This window comes from Physeter macrocephalus, chromosome 17 (assembly GCF_002837175.3).
Source record: "Physeter macrocephalus isolate SW-GA chromosome 17, ASM283717v5, whole genome shotgun sequence".
In the NCBI taxonomy this organism is placed as follows: domain Eukaryota; kingdom Metazoa; phylum Chordata; class Mammalia; order Artiodactyla; family Physeteridae; genus Physeter; species Physeter macrocephalus.
The window spans coordinates 9,034,647-9,056,771 of record NC_041230.1 but is presented as its reverse complement, the minus strand read 5'-3'; the positions used below and the strand labels follow the sequence as shown (position 1 = coordinate 9,056,771).

General features: G+C 48.0%; 1 protein-coding gene across 1 annotated transcript; it reads left to right on the top strand.

The window, feature by feature from the left end:
• Nucleotides 1–18: 18 nt before the first annotated feature.
• Nucleotides 19–22,102, top strand: RELB (RELB proto-oncogene, NF-kB subunit). Its single transcript, XM_028478193.2, has 8 exons — nt 19–1,376; nt 2,717–2,808; nt 2,990–3,121; nt 4,650–4,754; nt 9,635–9,850; nt 10,646–10,714; nt 10,853–10,930; nt 21,225–22,102. Exons 1-8 carry the CDS (start codon nt 1,168–1,170, stop codon nt 21,608–21,610), a joined length of 1,287 nt encoding a protein of 428 aa, XP_028333994.1. The 5' UTR covers nt 19–1,167; the 3' UTR covers nt 21,611–22,102.
• The last annotated feature ends 23 nt before the right edge of the window (nt 22,103–22,125 follow it).

Below are 22,125 nucleotides of genomic sequence, written 5' to 3'. Positions count from 1 at the left end.
TCTAGGTTTTTTGTTTGTTTGTTTCATTGAGGTATAACTGATATACAACAATGCATGTATTTAATGCACACATTTTGATGAGTTTAGATGAAAAAAATTTTAATCTCCAGAAATATTAAAAGAAGAGTACAATAAGCACGTGTGTACCCTTCACCTATATGTACCAGTTGACATTTTGCCCCATTTGCTATATCTGTCACTCTCTCTCCATACACACAAACACACACATACACGCATGCACAGCCCTCGCACACACACACAAATACACATTGTGTTTTTTGCGGACCCATTTGCAGATAAGTTGTAAATATCACGTTATTTCACCTCTACATACTTCAGTGGGCATCTCCTAAAAATAAGCTCCTGCATGTCTAGGACACTCATTACCATCCCTAGGAAAATTAATAATATTCCATGATATTATCTAATATACAGTCCATACTTAAATTTCCCAATGGTTCCCCAAATGTGTGTCTTATAATTGTTCCACCCCCCCAATCCAGGATCCAGTCAAGGATCCTATGTTGCATTTGGTTATCGTGTCTCTGTAGCCTCTCTCCTCTTTTTTTTTGTTTTTGAAATTGAGTTATATTTGATCAAACCTTAAGTGTATAGCTCTAGGAATTTTGAAATATACATATATACACTGTGTAACTACCAGCCAGGTCAAAATACATTTTTTGTTCTCTTTTAACCCAAAATATCACCCCCGTCTTTTTATTGTCTTTCATGACACTCATATGTCTGACCAGATGACCACAGTTTGGGCTTTTCTGATGTTTCCTCCTGATTAGATTCCGGTGCTGCACTTCTGAAGGGGCTGTCATAGAAGTGACGTGTTCTTCCCAGTACATCCCATCAGGGGATGCCTGTGTTCCTTTGGCCCCGTAGTGGTGACGCTGACTTTGATCATATGGTTAAGGTGGTGTCTACCAGGTCTCTCCACAATTAGTATGTTATCTGTGGGCTGTACTTGGAGACCTTGTGTGCATGCAATTTTTTTTAAAGTCGAGTGGCGAAAGGAAGCACATCTGTGGGGCAGCTCTCATGTTATGAGGCCCCCAGGTTGGAAGCCTCCAGTTAAGGATCCCGGGAGGGATCTTCAGCAAACGTTCCTCCATCGTCGGGGGAGAGGGGAGGGGCGGGGAGCTACCAAAGGAGGCTTGGATGGGTGCAAGTGTTTGCAGAGGGACCCCAAGAGCACCTGTCTTCCTACAGCTCCGGGATTGTGGAGGACTGCGGGAGGTGGAGGTGACCGCGTGCCTGGTGTGGAAGGACTGGCCTCACCGCGTTCACCCTCACAGCCTTGTGGGGAAAGACTGCACGGACGGCGTCTGCAGGGTGCGGCTCCGGCCTCATGTCAGCCCCCGGCACAGGTACCTGAGCCCTGACCCCTCACCCTTGGTCACGGAGATTTTGAGGGGCTGAGGATCACCCCGGAAAACCTTAGGAGCAGGGGCACCTTAGCCAGACTCTCCCCACTGCATTTCCCAGATGGGGAAACTGAGGCCTGGGGGCCGTGGAGGGTCTTACCTAGGCCTGGAACCCTGCTGCACACGCATTCACACGCGTTATATTTATCCCCATTTTGTAGAGGAGGAAACTGAGGCTCAGAGAGGCGAAGGAGCCCAGATAGCCAATGGCAGAGCTGGAATTTGACTGCAGACCTGACTTAGCTGCAAGTCCCATTCTTTCTTTCGCTTTATAATTTATATGTTTTTAATTTAAAAATTTAAAGGTTCAGAAAGGGTGTGCAGTGAAAAATAAATTCCCTTCCATCTTTGGTCCTCTGGCCACCAGTGCCCCTTTCTGGAGGCGGCTAAAGATATGCTATGCATATATATTTTTTTCCGTCCCTTATGAATGGTAGCAGACATTTGCACCTTGTTTTTATGTTCCAGTACATCTCAGAGATAATTCCTGTCAGTACATTTAGAGCTGTCCTATCCTTTTTATTGACTGCATAATATTCCAATGTATGGATGCACACAATTAAGTCCCTATAAATGGGTACCCACAATGGTTCCGATCTCTTGTTGCTCTATTACTGACTGCTTCAGTGAACAGCTTCATATATATACTCTTTCTTCTGCAGGATGAATTCCTAAAAATGAAATCGCTGGCCCCAAGTCTGTGCGTTTATACTTTTAGTGATTTATAAACTTAGTGAAAATGTCAGCTCCATGAAAGCAGGGATTTTATCTCTTTTGTTCCCTGCTGTATCCCCCAGTGCCTAGCACAGTCCCTGGCACACAGTAGGTGCTCAGGAAATATTGGTAGAATGAATGAATACTGCCATGTTGTCCTCCAATATGTGATTGCTGGGGCGATTTACAGTCCCGCCAGCAATGGGTGAGAGTGCCTGATTCTCCACGATACCACCAGCAGAGGGTATTGTCAGACGTTTTGATCTCTGCTGTTTTGATGAGTTTTGTAAAAAATTGGCATCACATTGCTGCTTAATTTGCAGTTTTCTTATTATAAATGAGGTCAATAGGTGCTTTCCTGTGGTAAAGATAAGTTCTCTCAAGAATTCTCCACACCCCTGAAAGGTTTGAACCCCAGTCCCCTCCCAATGCTGGGACCCCTGGGCCTGGGGGGCTTCAGCCTCTGAGACTGTGAGCCCTGAGACAGCATCTACCAGAGCCGTCCTGTAGGTTAGGGCTACACCTGCCCCCTCAGGATTACCTCCCTTTCCCCCTTCCCCCCGACTCAGCTTTAACAACCTGGGCATCCAGTGTGTGAGGAAGAAGGAGATCGAGGCCGCCATTGAGCGGAAGATTCAGCTGGGCATCGACCCCTACAATGGTGAGTCCGCACGCCTAGCCTCAGCATCCTGTCCTCTCAGGCCCCTCGCCCCCTCTGCCACCCCTGTCCCCTCGCCTTCTCCAGGATCCACCATCGCCACAGCCCCATCCCTTCCCTGTCCCCCATCCCCCCACCAGGGTCTCCACCCCCCACACTCAGCCTTCCCATATCTCTCCTGCAGCTGGGTCCCTGAAGAACCATCAGGAGGTGGACATGAATGTCGTGAGGATTTGCTTCCAGGCCTCATACAGGGACCAGCAAGGACAGATGCGCCGGATGGACCCTGTGCTCTCTGAGCCCGTCTACGACAAGAGTGAGTCGAGGGTGCTGTTCCATTAGGATTGTCTTTGGCTGCAGGTACCAGAAAGCCCCACATACAAGGGCATGAACAAACAAGGAGTTCTTTTTTTTTTTTTTTCTCAGTTATTAAGGCTGTTCCTATTGATTCAGCTGCTCAGCTATATCAGGGTGCTGGTTCAGCAGCTCTGTGATTCTCTTGGGCTTCTCCTCATGGTCATGAACTGGCTGCCACAGCTCCAGACATCATGTCTGTGTTCAAGGCATGGTGGGCAGTGACACCCTGTGTGGTGTGCAGGCTGTACACTGTCCAATTCTAGGGGTCAGCATTTACTAGGTAGCCTCTGGGAATGGGGCTTCCTGGTGTTGCAGAATGCACAACCAGTACAACTATACTAGGCAGCCCTTGAGAAGAGGCAGCATGAGTAATAATCTCTCTCTCTTTCATAGAGAAAATAATATATTCCTCAGAATCACCCGGGTAGACCTCTCCTTATGTCTCATTGGCCAGAACTTGGTCCCATGGCCACCCTTAGTTGCAAGGGAATCTGAGAAAGCAAGTGTTTAGGTTTTTCATCCTCTATAGAGGGGTACAGGTATGGAAGAGGAGATTGGGAATGGTTGTTAGATTTTAGCCAACCTACAGTGACTGCCACAAGCATCAAAATGGGCAGGGATATTAATTCAATCAGGACTTCTGTGGGTGCAAGAGATAGAATCCCAACTCAAATAAGGAAAAAAAGAAGAATTTGTTCCATTAACTAAAAATATCCAGAGGTAGCACAGTGCTTCAGGTCTGGCTGCATCCAGGTTCTCAGTGATGTCATTAGGGATCTCTTTCCATCTCTCAGCCATGCTTCCTTTATGTTAGAGTCACTCTTGGCAGGGCCCTCCCATGCAGGGGCAAAATAACTGTATGCGGCTCTAGTCTTACATCCTACCAGCATGACACTTCTCCCCTGCTCCCAAAGAGAGATTCTCTTACTCAGTATTTTTGCTCAAAGTCCCAGGGCTGTCTCTCATTGGCCTAGTTTTAGTCATGTCCTCCTCTCTGACTAATCAGCTGTAGCCGGAAGGAGGCGATGCTCTGACTGGCCAGGTCTAGGGCAAATGATCACTGCTGAGCTGGGAGTGGGCTCTGCCCTACCCAATCCCCATGACTGAGGTGGGGGGTGGTTCCTTAAAGGAAAACTGGGGGGGGCTGTTAACAGAAGAAGGGCCAGGACTGCTAGACTGGCAAACCAACATGTGTCCACTACAAGTTTCAGGCCATTAGCCCTCATCTAAGACTCATCCCTGACTCCTGACCCCACCAACCCCTCCCTGAGGTCTGAGGGTCTCCCTTTTGGGCAGACACTCACCCCTCCTGCCTGGGCGTCTTCTTTTTCCACCTGGACCACAGGTTCCAGAAGGATCAGGCACCCTGGCTTCTCCATTTCCCACCTCTCCACACCCCAGGGTGGGCACCCATGGGGGTACCTGGTAAGGGTTTGATGACTGAATTCTCATTTTTTCTGTGTGCCCCTTCCTCTCCTCTTTCCCAGAGTCCACAAACACGTCAGAGCTGCGGATTTGCCGAATCAACAAGGAGAGCGGGCCGTGCACGGGTGGCGAGGAGCTCTACCTGCTGTGCGACAAGGTGCAGAAAGGTGAGGGGCCTGGGGCAGCGAGTGGGCGGAGTGGGGTCTGCCGGCTTGCAGGGGCCGCTGGGGAGCCTGGAGGATGAGAGGGTGAAGAAGAGCCAGTTAATCAGGGGAGCCGAGTAGAAGGGTCCAGAGCTTTGGTTTTGGAGGCAGACAGAAACAGCCAGTTGGTTCATTCACTCACTGAGTCACTCACTCACCTGCTCACTCATTCATGAGCAAAGAAGAAGGCACAAACAAACAGTGCTGGCCTGCGCTGGGTACCTGGCAGGCCTTGCCATCATGAGCTCCGGGGGGACTCTGGTATTAAAATCGTGGAGTTGCATAAATAAATGCTTTATGACAGTTGGATCAGGGCTACGAATGGAGAAAATGGACGATGTTTCCACATGATTCACATCTATTCAAATGTCAAAACCCTTTTTCAAATAGCGTTTTTGGTTTTTTTTGTTGGTTTTTGTTGTTTTTTAAAAAAATGTTTTGGCCCGCGCCCCCTGCATTGGAAGGGCGGAGTCTTAACCATTGGACCAATTAAAAACAGGGTTTTTTAAAAAAGAAAAAACAACCCAGGATTGCCTGGGGGGAGAGCTTTCTCTTTTTTCTTTTTATTTTATTTATTTTTTATTTTTATTTAATTAATTAATTAATTAATTTTTTTGGTGCATGGGCCGGGAATCTTTTTTCTTTTTTTAATATTTATTTATTTATTTGGCTGTGCTGGGTCTTAGTTGCGGCACATGGGATCTTCGTTGCTGCATGCGGGATCTTTTTTTTTTTTTTTTAATTCCACATTTTTTTTTTTTTAACTATTTGTTTTTGGCTGCCTTGGGTCTTCGTTGCTGCGCGTGGGCTTTCTCTAGTTGTGGCGAGCTGGGGCTACTCTTCATTGCGGTGCCCCCGGGCTTCTCATGGTGGCTTCTCTTGTTGTAGAGCACGGGCTCTAGGCACGCAGGGTTCCATAGTTGCAGCACGCGGGCTCAGTAGTTGTGTCTCGCGGGCTCTAGAGCGCAGGCTCAGTAGTTGTGGTGCACGGGCTTAGTTGCTCCGTGGCATGTGGGATCTTCCCAGACCAAGGATCGAACCCCAGGCCCCCTGCATTGGGAGCATGGAGTCTTAGCCACTGGACCACCAGGGAAGTCCCTCTCTTTAATTGTATATATCTTTTCTCTATCCTTTGTATCTTCTATCATGTGACTCTATTATAAATAACATCACCACCAACAGAAGAGCTAACATTTACCTTGCTCTTATTTTTAAAAAAATTTTTAAAAATAAATTTATTTATTTTATTTATTTATTTTTGGCTGTGTTGGGTCTTCGTTGCTGCCTGCTGTCTTTCTCTAGTTGTGGCAAGCGGGGGCTACTCTTCGTTGCAGTGTGTGGGCTTCTCATTGCGGTGGCTTCTCTCATTGTGGAGCACGGGCTCTAGGCGCGCGGGCTTCAGTAGTTGTGGCACGTGGGCTCAGTAGTTGTGGCTCGCGGGCTCTAGAGCGCAGGCTCAGTAGTTATGGCGCACGGGCTTAGTTGCTCCGCGGCATGCGGGATCTTCCCGGACCAGAGCTTGAACCCGTGTCCCCTGCGTTGGCAGGCGGATCCTCAACCACGGCGCCACCAGGGAAGCCTATCTTGCTCTTATTGAGTGCCAAACTCTGTCGTAAGCACTTTGTATGCGTCATTTATTCAATCATCTAATTGCCTAACAGTTCTATGAGGTAGATTCTCTTATTCCCTGTTTACAGATGAGGAAACTGAGGCACAGAAAGATTAAGTAACTTGCTCAAGGTCACAGAAGTAGTCAGGTAGAGACAGGATTTGAATCCAGGTGGTCTGTGCTTCTGGGAGGAAAAGTAAAAAATAAAGAAAGGGAGTTGAAAAAAAATCAGGAAGATGGTGAAAAAGTAGTATCTGGAGATAGGTAATGCTGAGGAAGGGGATAAAGATGGCTGGAGGTGTTGTGGGGCACAGTTTGACTTAGTGCGGCCAGGGAGGACCGCTCTCAGGAGACGACACTGGAGCCATGAAGGATCTGTGTGGCCATGTGAGGAAGAGTGTTCCAGCAGAGGGAACAGCAAGTGCAAAGGCCCTGTGGTAGGAGCAGGCCTAGTTGTTGGAGGAACAGTGAGGCCAATGGGGCAGGAGGGCAGTGAGAGGGGTGGAGGGTAGGAGAACATGCTACAGCCTCAGGAATCCCTCCCACAATCCTTTCTCAGATTGTATGGTTATATAGTTAACGTCTATCTCCATCCCCACCCCCTGCCACTGGGTTGTCTGGGCAGGACCTGGGAGTATCCTGGTGAGCAGCTGCGTCCCCAGAACCACCCAGTCCAGGGCCAAGCACACATGAGGTTCTCAGGGAAAAAAAAAACAACACCTTTTTTTTTTTTCCCCTGATTCTCGCTCTCTCTCTCTTTTCTTTTTTTCTGCAAGGTTTACTCTTAAAACAAAACATTTTAACCATTTTAAAGCGTATACTTCATTGACATTTAGTACATTCCCAAGGTTGTGCCACCACCACTCTCTAGTTCCAGAAAATTTTCATCACCCCAGAAAGAAACCCAGTACCCATTAGGCAGTGACTCCCTATTCTCCTCTCTTCCAGCCTCTGGCATCCACCAACCTATTTTCTGTCTCTATGGATTTATCTATTTTGGACATTTTATATAATAGAATCATACAATATGTGGCCTTTTATGTCTGGATTCTTTTACTTAGCGTTAATGTTATGAAGGTTCATCCATGCTGTAGCAGGTATCAGTGCTTTGTTCCTTTTTATGGCTAATATTCCATATATGGATATATCCCATTTTGTTGATCCATTCATCAGTTAATGTGCATTTGGGTTATTTTCACCTCTTGGTTATTATGAATAGTGTTGTTTTAGATATTTGTGTATAAGTTTTTGTTTGAACACCTGTCTTCAATTTTTTGGGATATGAACCCAGGAGTGGGAAGTTCTTATAAGATTTTGAATGAATGAGCAAATGGTTATTGGGTGGCTCCTCTGTGCTGGGTTCTATGCTAGGCAGTGCTGGAACACAGCAGAGACAGAGACAGGCCCAGCCTCTGCTCTCACAGGGCTCTCAGTTCAGAGGGAGGTAGAGAAAGAAAGACAAATTACAAATGTGAGTAATGCTGAGAGGGAAGAAGACAAAGTGCTGAGCGAACAACAGGAAGTCCAGACATGGTCCGGGCGTCTGGGAAGGCTTCCCAGAGGAGGTGATATTTGAGCTGAAATCTGAGGAATGCCAAGGAGGCTGTTAGGAGCCTGGGAATTGGGGCCAGGGCAGGGAAACTCTTCCTGCCCTGGGTGAATGATTCGAGGTACATGTGAGTCCTGTTCCATTATTCACTCACTGACTGATCTCGGGCAGGTGACTTCACCACCCTGAGCCTGTTTCCTCATCCCTAAAATGAGCTGGAGCTGGTGTTAGGATGAGATGGGATCCCACGTACCTAAAAACTACACTACAGAGAGTTAGCATTTACTGAGGATTTCCTGAGTGCCAGACCTGGAGCTAGTATTTTGTATAATACTAATAAAAACTATCATACTTAACATGGACTGAGCACCTATTAGGTTAAGCCCTCTTCTTGGAGTGACTCGTTTAATCCTCCTAACAACTCCTGTGAGGTGAGTACTATGACTTTCCCTCTTGAAGGTAAGGAAACTAGGCCCAGAGATATCAGTAACTTCCTCAAGCTATAGGAGCTGGTGGTGAAGAGTTCTAGCCTGCCTGGATCCCCATCTTGGCTCCACCACTTGCTGACTCTGTGACCTTGGACAAGTGATTTAACCTCCCTGTGCCTTTGCTTTCCCCTCAATATAATGGACTTCCTAAAGGTGGTTTTTTCATAGGATTGTTATGTGTCTTAGAGGCAAACCATGTCTGTCCAACACATATAAAGCCTCAGTATATGGAGTTAGTGTGATGAGAGGCAATGCAATAAGACAAGAAAAAGAAATAGTAGGCAGAGTAGCATAATGAATCCCAACTACTCTGCTACCAGCTGTATGACCTTGGGTTAGTCTCTTAAACCCTCCAAGCCTCGGTTTCCCCATCTATGAAGTGGGTGTCTAGAAAAGAGTTAACATAGCAGGTCTGAGACTGTTAGCCTTTGGAAGCCCACCTTACAAGGTTGACCCTTGGCTGGCTTTTGGGAACTTTGAGAGGGCTCCTACCATTCCCTGACTGTTAAGAGTGGCTCACTGTACCTAAACCGTACAAACAATATGGTTTGTGTGGATCATTTGCTTTCCTTCTGGGAGTCTGGAATTTTGATATGTGCCAGTTAGAGGGAGCCTACTTGACCAACTCCCAGTAAAAACCCTGGGCAGTAAGTCTCTAATGTGCTTCCTTGGTAGCAGCATTTCATGTGTGTTGCCACTGGGGGCAGCAGTGTGTGGTCTGCATGTTCTGTGTGACTCCCCTGGGGAGAACTCTTGGAAGCTGGCACCTGGTTTCCTCTGGACTTCGCTCCAGGCACCTTTCCTCTTTACTGCGTGTGCATCTATCTTTTTGCTGTAATAAATCATAGCCGTCAGTATAACTATATGCTGAGTCCTGTGAGTCCCCTTAGTGAATCACTGAATCTGATGGTGGTCTTGGGGGCCCCTGATAAGGTGGAAATATTAATTCTACCTGCCTTTTGGATTGTTAAAGGATTAAATGAGTGTGCGTGTGTGTGTGTGTGTGTGTGTGTGTGTGTGTGTCAGTGACTGGCACACGGTAGGTGCTCAACAGAAAGTTAGCTGCCACTATGATTCGTTTTGTTATGATTAGTTTTATTCTTGGAAATATTGGTGTTGATTTTGGGGGAGGCTGAGTGAGTTGGGTCTCTGGTGGACCAGTGTCCTGGCTCAGCTGACGCCCGCACTTTCCTGCCAGAGGATATATCGGTGGTGTTCAGCAGAGCCTCCTGGGAAGGCCGGGCTGACTTCTCCCAGGCCGACGTGCACCGCCAGATTGCCATTGTGTTCAAGACACCACCCTACGAGGACCTGGAGATCGTTGAACCTGTGACAGTGAACGTCTTCCTGCAGCGGCTTACTGATGGGGTCTGCAGTGAGCCTCTGCCCTTCACATACCTGCCTCGGGACCATGGTAACCACGGCCACCCAGGGTGGCCCACCGCCCCAGAGACTAGGTCTTTGGTCTTGCCTGGGGTGACCCAAAGGGGAAAGGGGAAGAGGCAGAAGTAGAATGCAGGCTCAGAGTTGCACAGACTGGGGTTCAAATCCTGGTCTGCTGCTTACTGGCTGTGCGATCTTGGCTTCTCCTAGCCTCAGACGCCTCCTGTGCAAAATGGAAATAATAATAGTACCCATTTTATGACATTTCGGGACTATTTAATCATTCCTCCCCTCAGCGCGCTGGCCCTCGCTGGGTAGTGATGGGAACAGAGCGGTGACTGAGACAGCCCCAGCCCTACCCTGTGAGGCTCATAGTCTTATGGGGAGAGGGGAGACAGATCCATTCCCATACAGTGACAACCAGAGTGGGCAGGGCTGGGATTGGAATTGCTTACGGAACTCGGACTGCCCAGAGTGGGGCACCTGAGCCAGCCTTAGGGTTCAGGGAGAGCTTCCTAAAGGAGGGGACGGCTGACCTGAGGATGGGAGAATGACTAAGCAATTCTCCAGGGAAGTGGTAAGAGTTGAGGAAGAGTGTTTTAAGCAAGCGGGAACAGCAAGTGCAAAGGCCCTGAGGCAGGACTGTGCCTGGGACGTTCCAGTGTAGCTAGAAGTGGATTTGGGTTTTATTCTGATTAAGATGTGGACATCTATTTGCATTGGGTGGGCAAAAACCAGAACAGCACAACAACTTCCCAAATGGTCTCTATAATTAATTCTTATTTTTAATGGATTATTTTGTATGCCTCTGGTATCTCCTAAACAGACAGCTACGGTGTGGACAAGAAGCGGAAACGGGGGCTGCCCGATGTCCTTGGGGAGCTGAATAGCTCTGGTGTGTTCCCTCTACCCCTTTTCACATCCCTCTCCAGGTTACTGGGAGGGGGTGACTGACCCCACTGCCCTGGCCCACCCCAGGTTGGGGAGGAGGGGCTGTGGGGATCCAGGGGTCCTTATCTCTGCCTTCCCTCAGACCCCCATGGCATCGAAAGCAAACGGCGGAGGAAAAAGCCGGACTTCCTGAATCACTTCCTGCCCAGCCACGGCTCAGGTGGGTCCTGGCTCAGTGCAAGCCCCTGCCCGCAAGGTGGGCTGAGGGTGAGCTGCAGCCCTGCTTTTCTGGCCTTTTCAGGCCCACCAGGAGCTCCTACTAGGACAGTGCCTCACCACTTAGCCAGCAACATAAAGTGGAAAGAATAGTGGTTCTGGACACAGTCTGGAGGCTCTGATCTCCGCTGGGCCGTTTACCTGCTGTGTGACCTTCACCAAGTTGCTCTACCTCTCAGAGCCTCAGGGCTCCTCTGAAAAGTCTCACCACATACCTACCTCATTGACCTTTTAAATTTTAATGTACTTATTTTTACAGACACTATATAATGATCACATAACTGCTTTGTGTGTGCTTACTCACTTAATCTGGGTAATCACCCTGCGGGGGGGGGGGGTGCTGTCATCTCCCCCCACACCCCACCCCCATTTTACTGGTGAAAAACTTGAGGCCCAAAGAGGCGATGTCTCTTGCCCAAGGTCACACAGCCAGTCTGAGGTGGAGTGGGGAGCTGCACCTGGGCATAGGTTTAGATTAGTGATGACATGCGAGTAGACAGTGGATAAACGGGGATGGTGTCAGAGCCAGCCGGCCTTGAATTCAGCCACCCTCTGGCCTCTTCTACTGCGGCCTTCGTCTCACCTCACATGCCAGCCTCCAGTTCCCATGAATTCCAACCCCGTCTGGCTGCCATCCAAAGCCTCCCCACTCGCTGACCACTAGCTCAAAGAATGCTGTCCCCAACACCCCAGCTACCCCACGGCGCCCACCTCCCAGCCAGCTGCCAACCAGTCAGAGTCTGCTGAGCCTGCACCACTCCAGCCAGTCCCACCCTGAAGGTTTCAATTATCACCTGTTGTCCCCCCAACCCACCGTAACCAATGCCCAACAGCTCTGCCCCTAGAAACCCCCAATCCTAGTCCATTTCAGCAACCTTCGATTCCCAATCCCCAAAGCCTCTCCTCATCAGCCACCTGTCATTCATCCACTTGCTCTATCACCCCGATTTCCCAGTGTCTAAAGTTCACCTCTCTCATCCTTGTGGCAAAGCTGCCCTGGCACTAGAGTGTGATGGTTAGGAGCATGGCCTCTGGAATCGGACTGGGTTTGAATTGAGGACACAGTGTAGCCACTGTATGACCTCTTTGGGCCTCAGTTGACTTAACTTGCAGATGGAGACCCTCCCTCTTAGGGTTCCTTCCAGAATTTAGTGAGGTCACATCACACAGTTGTTTAGCACAGTGGCTGACATAGAGTTGGTGCCCAGGAGATGTTAGGAACTTGCCAGAAAGCAGGAATGCCACCTGCATTTGTTTAACTGCATTTGATCATGTTTAACTGCAATCATAGCAAAACCCCAAATAACAGGAGCTTCAATAGGATAGAACATTATTTCTCCTCTCACATAAACACAGTCCAGAGGTAGGTGGTCCATGGATGGTTTGGTGGCTGCACGATCATCAGAGACCCAAGCTCCTGCCATTTTCAGGTCATAGTTTCCACCTCATGGTCCAAGGTGGCTGTTGCAGCTGCAGCCATCACGCCCACATTTCAGCAGCAGCACTTAGTCACATCAAGCTACAAGGGAGGCTGGGAAGTAAGAGCTCCAGCAGCACAGTGTCTCTTTCTGAGACAAGTGTAGTCAGCCTTTGCTGGTGAGGTTTGTCTTGTCTCCAAAAGAGAGACTCTCCCACAGTGACACTTACCATTTTACTATACAATTTTGGGACTTGTGACTTCTCCCTTGGGTCTCCCATGGTGTGGATGTTTCACTTTTCGGGTTGTCTTTATTTTGTTGGGGGGGCTTTGGAGCCTCCTCTTCTTCCTCATTCTCGGGGAAAACTCCCTCGCACTACAGGAGCATGGTTTCAACCCTGCTTCTGCAACTCACCTGTGGACTGCAAGTTATTTTGCCTGTTTGTTTATTAAATGAGAATGATCCTATTTTTAGTTTTTTGAGGAACCTCCAAACTGCTTTCCACAGTGGCTGTACCAATTCACACTCCCACCAACAGTGTAGGAGGGTTCCCTTTTCTCTACATCCTTGCCAACATTTGTTATTCGTGTCTTTTTTTTTTTTTTTTGATGATAGCCATCCTGACAGGTGTGAGGTGATATCTCATTGTGGTTTTAATTTGCATTTCTCTAATGATTAATGATGTTGAGCATCTTTTCATGTGCCTTTTGGCCAACTGTAATGTCTTCTTTGGAAAAATGTCTGTTCAGGTCTTCTGCCCATTTTTTAATCGGGGTGTTTTTGATGTTGAGTTGTATGAACTGTTTATATTTTGGATATTAACCCCTTATCAGTCATATCATTTGCAAATACCATATGACCCAGGAATTCCACTCCAGGTATATATTTTAAAAAAATGAAAACACTAATTTGAAAAGATACATGCACCCCAATGTTCACAGAAGCATTATTTACATTAGCCAAGAAATGGAAACAACCTAAGTGTCCATCAATAAATAAATGGATAAAGAAGATGTGGTACATATACACCATGAAATACTACTCAGCCATAAAAAAAATTTGCCACTTGCAGCAACATGGATGGACTTGGAGGACATAAGCTTAGTGACAGAGAAAGACAAATACTGTATGATATCACTTACATGTGGAATCTTAAAAAAGAAAAAAGCTAGTGAGTATAACAAAAAAGAAACAGACTCACAGATACAGAGAACAAACTAGTGGTTACCAGGAGCCATGAAGGATCTGTGTGGCCATGTGAGGAAGAGTGTTCCAGCAGAGGGAACAGCAAGTGCAAAGGCCCTGTGGTAGGAGCAGGCCTAGTTGTTGGAGGAACAGTGAGGCCAATGGGGCAGGAGGGCAGTGAGAGGGGTGGAGGGTAGGAGAACATGCTACAGCCTCAGGAATCCCTCCCACAATCCTTTCTCAGATTGTATGGTTATATAGTTAACGTCTATCTCCATCCCCACCCCCTGCCACTGGGTTGTCTGGGCAGGACCTGGGAGTATCCTGGTGAGCAGCTGCGTCCCCAGAACCACCCAGTCCAGGGCCAAGCACACATGAGGTTCTCAGGGAAAAAAAAAACAACACCTTTTTTTTTTTTCCCCTGATTCTCGCTCTCTCTCTCTTTTCTTTTTTTCTGCAAGGTTTACTCTTAAAACAAAACATTTTAACCATTTTAAAGTGTATACTTCATTGACATTTAGTACATTCCCAAGGTTGTGCCACCACCACTCTCTAGTTCCAGAAAATTTTCATCACCCCAGAAAGAAACCCAGTACCCATTAGGCAGTGACTCCCTATTCTCCTCTCTTCCAGCCTCTGGCATCCACCAACCTATTTTCTGTCTCTATGGATTTATCTATTTTGGACATTTTATATAATAGAATCATACAATATGTGGCCTTTTATGTCTGGATTCTTTTACTTAGCGTTAATGTTATGAAGGTTCATCCATGCTGTAGCAGGTATCAGTGCTTTGTTCCTTTTTATGGCTAATATTCCATATATGGATATATCCCATTTTGTTGATCCATTCATCAGTTAATGTGCATTTGGGTTATTTTCACCTCTTGGTTATTATGAATAGTGTTGTTTTAGATATTTGTGTATAAGTTTTTGTTTGAACACCTGTCTTCAATTTTTTTGGATATGAACCCAGGAGTGGGAAGTTCTTATAAGATTTTGAATGAATGAGCAAATGGTTATTGGGTGGCTCCTCTGTGCTGGGTTCTATGCTAGGCAGTGCTGGAACACAGCAGAGACAGAGACAGGCCCAGCCTCTGCTCTCACAGGGCTCTCAGTTCAGAGGGAGGTAGAGAAAGAAAGACAAATTACAAATGTGAGTAATGCTGAGAGGGAAGAAGACAAAGTGCTGAGCGAACAACAGGAAGTCCAGACATGGTCCGGGCGTCTGGGAAGGCTTCCCAGAGGAGGTGATATTTGAGCTGAAATCTGAGGAATGCCAAGGAGGCTGTTAGGAGCCTGGGAATTGGGGCCAGGGCAGGGAAACTCTTCCTGCCCTGGGTGAATGATTCGAGGTACATGTGAGTCCTGTTCCATTATTCACTCACTGACTGATCTCGGGCAGGTGACTTCACCACCCTGAGCCTGTTTCCTCATCCCTAAAATGAGCTGGAGCTGGTGTTAGGATGAGATGGGATCCCACGTACCTAAAAACTACACTACAGAGAGTTAGCATTTACTGAGGATTTCCTGAGTGCCAGACCTGGAGCTAGTATTTTGTATAATACTAATAAAAACTATCATACTTAACATGGACTGAGCACCTATTAGGTTAAGCCCTCTTCTTGGAGTGACTCGTTTAATCCTCCTAACAACTCCTGTGAGGTGAGTACTATGACTTTCCCTCTTGAAGGTAAGGAAACTAGGCCCAGAGATATCAGTAACTTCCTCAAGCTATAGGAGCTGGTGGTGAAGAGTTCTAGCCTGCCTGGATCCCCATCTTGGCTCCACCACTTGCTGACTCTGTGACCTTGGACAAGTGATTTAACCTCCCTGTGCCTTTGCTTTCCCCTCAATATAATGGACTTCCTAAAGGTGGTTTTTTCATAGGATTGTTATGTGTCTTAGAGGCAAACCATGTCTGTCCAACACATATAAAGCCTCAGTATATGGAGTTAGTGTGATGAGAGGCAATGCAATAAGACAAGAAAAAGAAATAGTAGGCAGAGTAGCATAATGAATCCCAACTACTCTGCTACCAGCTGTATGACCTTGGGTTAGTCTCTTAAACCCTCCAAGCCTCGGTTTCCCCATCTATGAAGTGGGTGTCTAGAAAAGAGTTAACATAGCAGGTCTGAGACTGTTAGCCTTTGGAAGCCCACCTTACAAGGTTGACCCTTGGCTGGCTTTTGGGAACTTTGAGAGGGCTCCTACCATTCCCTGACTGTTAAGAGTGGCTCACTGTACCTAAACCGTACAAACAATATGGTTTGTGTGGATCATTTGCTTTCCTTCTGGGAGTCTGGAATTTTGATATGTGCCAGTTAGAGGGAGCCTACTTGACCAACTCCCAGTAAAAACCCTGGGCAGTAAGTCTCTAATGTGCTTCCTTGGTAGCAGCATTTCATGTGTGTTGCCACTGGGGGCAGCAGTGTGTGGTCTGCATGTTCTGTGTGACTCCCCTGGGGAGAACTCTTGGAAGCTGGCACCTGGTTTCCTCTGGACTTCGCTCCAGGCACCTTTCCTCTTTACTGCGTGTGCATCTATCTTTTTGCTGTAATAAATCATAGCCGTCAGTATAACTATATGCTGAGTCCTGTGAGTCCCCTTAGTGAATCACTGAATCTGATGGTGGTCTTGGGGGCCCCTGATAAGGTGGAAATATTAATTCTACCTGCCTTTTGGATTGTTAAAGGATTAAATGAGTGTGCGTGTGTGTGTGTGTGTGTGTGTGTGTGTGTGTGTCAGTGACTGGCACACGGTAGGTGCTCAACAGAAAGTTAGCTGCCACTATGATTCGTTTTGTTATGATTAGTTTTATTCTTGGAAATATTGGTGTTGATTTTGGGGGAGGCTGAGTGAGTTGGGTCTCTGGTGGACCAGTGTCCTGGCTCAGCTGACGCCCGCACTTTCCTGCCAGAGGATATATCGGTGGTGTTCAGCAGAGCCTCCTGGGAAGGCCGGGCTGACTTCTCCCAGGCCGACGTGCACCGCCAGATTGCCATTGTGTTCAAGACACCACCCTACGAGGACCTGGAGATCGTTGAACCTGTGACAGTGAACGTCTTCCTGCAGCGGCTTACTGATGGGGTCTGCAGTGAGCCTCTGCCCTTCACATACCTGCCTCGGGACCATGGTAACCACGGCCACCCAGGGTGGCCCACCGCCCCAGAGACTAGGTCTTTGGTCTTGCCTGGGGTGACCCAAAGGGGAAAGGGGAAGAGGCAGAAGTAGAATGCAGGCTCAGAGTTGCACAGACTGGGGTTCAAATCCTGGTCTGCTGCTTACTGGCTGTGCGATCTTGGCTTCTCCTAGCCTCAGACGCCTCCTGTGCAAAATGGAAATAATAATAGTACCCATTTTATGACATTTCGGGACTATTTAATCATTCCTCCCCTCAGCGCGCTGGCCCTCGCTGGGTAGTGATGGGAACAGAGCGGTGACTGAGACAGCCCCAGCCCTACCCTATGAGGCTCATAGTCTTATGGGGAGAGGGGAGACAGATCCATTCCCATACAGTGACAACCAGAGTGGGCAGGGCTGGGATTGGAATTGCTTACGGAACTCGGACTGCCCAGAGTGGGGCACCTGAGCCAGCCTTAGGGTTCAGGGAGAGCTTCCTAAAGGAGGGGACGGCTGACCTGAGGATGGGAGAATGACTAAGCAATTCTCCAGGGAAGTGGTAAGAGTTGAGGAAGAGTGTTTTAAGCAAGCGGGAACAGCAAGTGCAAAGGCCCTGAGGCAGGACTGTGCCTGGGACGTTCCAGTGTAGCTAGAAGTGGATTTGGGTTTTATTCTGATTAAGATGTGGACATCTATTTGCATTGGGTGGGCAAAAACCAGAACAGCACAACAACTTCCCAAATGGTCTCTATAATTAATTCTTATTTTTAATGGATTATTTTGTATGCCTCTGGTATCTCCTAAACAGACAGCTACGGTGTGGACAAGAAGCGGAAACGGGGGCTGCCCGATGTCCTTGGGGAGCTGAATAGCTCTGGTGTGTTCCCTCTACCCCTTTTCACATCCCTCTCCAGGTTACTGGGAGGGGGTGACTGACCCCACTGCCCTGGCCCACCCCAGGTTGGGGAGGAGGGGCTGTGGGGATCCAGGGGTCCTTATCTCTGCCTTCCCTCAGACCCCCATGGCATCGAAAGCAAACGGCGGAGGAAAAAGCCGGACTTCCTGAATCACTTCCTGCCCAGCCACGGCTCAGGTGGGTCCTGGCTCAGTGCAAGCCCCTGCCCGCAAGGTGGGCTGAGGGTGAGCTGCAGCCCTGCTTTTCTGGCCTTTTCAGGCCCACCAGGAGCTCCTACTAGGACAGTGCCTCACCACTTAGCCAGCAACATAAAGTGGAAAGAATAGTGGTTCTGGACACAGTCTGGAGGCTCTGATCTCCGCTGGGCCGTTTACCTGCTGTGTGACCTTCACCAAGTTGCTCTACCTCTCAGAGCCTCAGGGCTCCTCTGAAAAGTCTCACCACATACCTACCTCATTGACCTTTTAAATTTTAATGTACTTATTTTTACAGACACTATATAATGATCACATAACTGCTTTGTGTGTGCTTACTCACTTAATCTGGGTAATCACCCTGCGGGGGGGGGGGGTGCTGTCATCTCCCCCCACACCCCACCCCCATTTTACTGGTGAAAAACTTGAGGCCCAAAGAGGCGATGTCTCTTGCCCAAGGTCACACAGCCAGTCTGAGGTGGAGTGGGGAGCTGCACCTGGGCATAGGTTTAGATTAGTGATGACATGCGAGTAGACAGTGGATAAACGGGGATGGTGTCAGAGCCAGCCGGCCTTGAATTCAGCCACCCTCTGGCCTCTTCTACTGCGGCCTTCGTCTCACCTCACATGCCAGCCTCCAGTTCCCATGAATTCCAACCCCGTCTGGCTGCCATCCAAAGCCTCCCCACTCGCTGACCACTAGCTCAAAGAATGCTGTCCCCAACACCCCAGCTACCCCACGGCGCCCACCTCCCAGCCAGCTGCCAACCAGTCAGAGTCTGCTGAGCCTGCACCACTCCAGCCAGTCCCACCCTGAAGGTTTCAATTATCACCTGTTGTCCCCCCAACCCACCGTAACCAATGCCCAACAGCTCTGCCCCTAGAAACCCCCAATCCTAGTCCATTTCAGCAACCTTCGATTCCCAATCCCCAAAGCCTCTCCTCATCAGCCACCTGTCATTCATCCACTTGCTCTATCACCCCGATTTCCCAGTGTCTAAAGTTCACCTCTCTCATCCTTGTGGCAAAGCTGCCCTGGCACTAGAGTGTGATGGTTAGGAGCATGGCCTCTGGAATCGGACTGGGTTTGAATTGAGGACACAGTGTAGCCACTGTATGACCTCTTTGGGCCTCAGTTGACTTAACTTGCAGATGGAGACCCTCCCTCTTAGGGTTCCTTCCAGAATTTAGTGAGGTCACATCACACAGTTGTTTAGCACAGTGGCTGACATAGAGTTGGTGCCCAGGAGATGTTAGGAACTTGCCAGAAAGCAGGAATGCCACCTGCATTTGTTTAACTGCATTTGATCATGTTTAACTGCAATCATAGCAAAACCCCAAATAACAGGAGCTTCAATAGGATAGAACATTATTTCTCCTCTCACATAAACACAGTCCAGAGGTAGGTGGTCCATGGATGGTTTGGTGGCTGCACGATCATCAGAGACCCAAGCTCCTGCCATTTTCAGGTCATAGTTTCCACCTCATGGTCCAAGGTGGCTGTTGCAGCTGCAGCCATCACGCCCACATTTCAGCAGCAGCACTTAGTCACATCAAGCTACAAGGGAGGCTGGGAAGTAAGAGCTCCAGCAGCACAGTGTCTCTTTCTGAGACAAGTGTAGTCAGCCTTTGCTGGTGAGGTTTGTCTTGTCTCCAAAAGAGAGACTCTCCCACAGTGACACTTACCATTTTACTATACAATTTTGGGACTTGTGACTTCTCCCTTGGGTCTCCCATGGTGTGGATGTTTCACTTTTCGGGTTGTCTTTATTTTGTTGGGGGGGCTTTGGAGCCTCCTCTTCTTCCTCATTCTTGGGGAAAACTCCCTCGCACTACAGGAGCATGGTTTCAACCCTGCTTCTGCAACTCACCTGTGGACTGCAAGTTATTTTGCCTGTTTGTTTATTAAATGAGAATGATCCTATTTTTAGTTTTTTGAGGAACCTCCAAACTGCTTTCCACAGTGGCTGTACCAATTCACACTCCCACCAACAGTGTAGGAGGGTTCCCTTTTCTCTACATCCTTGCCAACATTTGTTATTCGTGTCTTTTTTTTTTTTTTTTGATGATAGCCATCCTGACAGGTGTGAGGTGATATCTCATTGTGGTTTTAATTTGCATTTCTCTAATGATTAATGATGTTGAGCATCTTTTCATGTGCCTTTTGGCCAACTGTAATGTCTTCTTTGGAAAAATGTCTGTTCAGGTCTTCTGCCCATTTTTTAATCGGGGTGTTTTTGATGTTGAGTTGTATGAACTGTTTATATTTTGGATATTAACCCCTTATCAGTCATATCATTTGCAAATACCATATGACCCAGGAATTCCACTCCAGGTATATATTTTAAAAAAATGAAAACACTAATTTGAAAAGATACATGCACCCCAATGTTCACATATCTCATTGTGGTTTTAATTTGCATTTCTCTAATGATTAATGATGTTGAGCATCTTTTCATGTGCCTTTTGGCCAACTGTAATGTCTTCTTTGGAAAAATGTCTGTTCAGGTCTTCTGCCCATTTTTTAATCGGGGTGTTTTTGATGTTGAGTTGTATGAACTGTTTATATTTTGGATATTAACCCCTTATCAGTCATATCATTTGCAAATACCATATGACCCAGGAATTCCACTCCAGGTATATATTTAAAAAAAATGAAAACACTAATTTGAAAAGATACATGCACCCCAACGTTCATAGAAGCATTATTTACATTAGCCAAGAAATGGAAACAACCTAAGTGTCCATCAATAAATAAATGGATAAAGAAGATGTGGTACATATACACCATGAAATACTACTCAGCCATAAAAAAAATTTGCCACTTGCAGCAACATGGATGGACTTGGAGGACATAAGCTTAGTGACAGAGAAAGACAAATACTGTATGATATCACTTACATGTGGAATCTTAAAAAAGAAAAAAGCTAGTGAGTATAACAAAAAAGAAACAGACTCACAGATACAGAGAACAAACTAGTGGTTACCATAGGGAGAGGAAAGGGAGGAGGGAAAAGATAGGGGCAGGGGATTAAGAGGTACAGACTACTATGTATAAAATAAATAAGCTATAAGGGCATATTGTACAGCGCAGAGAATATAGCCAATATTTTATAATAACTGTAAGTGGAGTATAACCTTAAAAAATCGTGAATTACTATGTTGTACACCTGGAACATATAATATTGTACATCAACTCTACCTCAAAAAAAATTATTGTAACAACAACCAAAAAAGGGAGATAGAGAACGGTGATAGTCCCTACTCAGAGTTTCTTCTTGGCATTATAGGAGGCCACACCGATAAAGCATTTAGCAACAGAGGGGGCATTTGAGTTAGGGCCTGGCCGGAGGTCGACCCTAAAAGCCCACCATACTTTCTTCTTTCTTCTCATCCCTGCAGGCCCGTTCCTCCCGCCATCAGCGCTGTTGCCAGACACAGACTTCTTCCCGGGAACCGTATCCCTCCCAGGCCTGGAACCCCCCTGCGAGCCGGACCTCCTGGACGACGGCTTTGCCTACGACCCCGCTGCCCCCACGCTTTTCACCATGCTGGACATGCTGCCCCCAGCGCCACCACTCACCAGCGCTGTCGCGGGCAATGGGGGTGCAGGGGCCGCGGTGGGGGAGCCCCCCGGCCCCGAGCCGCTGACGCTGGACTCGTACCAGTCCCCGGGCGCCGGGGACGGAGGCACTGCCAGCCTCGTGGGCAGCAACATGTTCCCCAATCAGTACCGCGAGGCGGGCTTTGGGGGCAGCCTCCTGTCCCCGGGGCCTGAGGCCACGTAGCCCCCGCGGCGCTGGAGGAGAGGCGCTGGGTGGGGAGGGAGGTGGAAGGGGCCGTGCGAACCCAACCAGGATATCCAGCACCCCCATACCCTTGGGCGGCCCTTGGTCAGTCTTCCGACGTTCTCATCCTTCTGAATCGGACATCTTCAGCGCTGGCGAGAAACTCCGTAGCATCGGTTTCCCCTGAGCCCATTTTACAAGTGAGAAAACTGAGTCTGGAGAGGAAAGGGGGCTTGCGTGGCTCTCAAGCGCTAGCTTGTTAAAGCTGCTGCCTCAGCCCTCACAAGCGGGGGCACCTTCTCCAGGCGGATTCTGCTGTGTACATATGGGAGGAGGGTACAGATCCCCCGCCCTCCGTCCCCAGGCTTGAAGGTGGGGGGTAGGTTGTTTGTTCTGAGTCTTCCCAATAAAGCTGAGATTTTGAGCCTTGGGGGTCTCTTCTCTTCTCCGCTTGAGAAACACCCGCGGCCCTTACGTACAAAGTCTCCAGGATCTCCTGACACACCGCTGATCTC

Coding starts and splice junctions, on each gene's coding strand:
- RELB (XM_028478193.2), top strand. CDS start 1,168: ATGGGTGCAAGTGTTTGCAGAGGGACCCCAAGAGCACCTGTCTTCCTA. Junction 4,755..9,634: donor GTGCGACAAGGTGCAGAAAG/GTGAGGGGCCTG, acceptor CTTTCCTGCCAG/AGGATATATCGGTGGTGTTC. Junction 10,715..10,852: donor TGGGGAGCTGAATAGCTCTG/GTGTGTTCCCTC, acceptor GCCTTCCCTCAG/ACCCCCATGGCATCGAAAGC.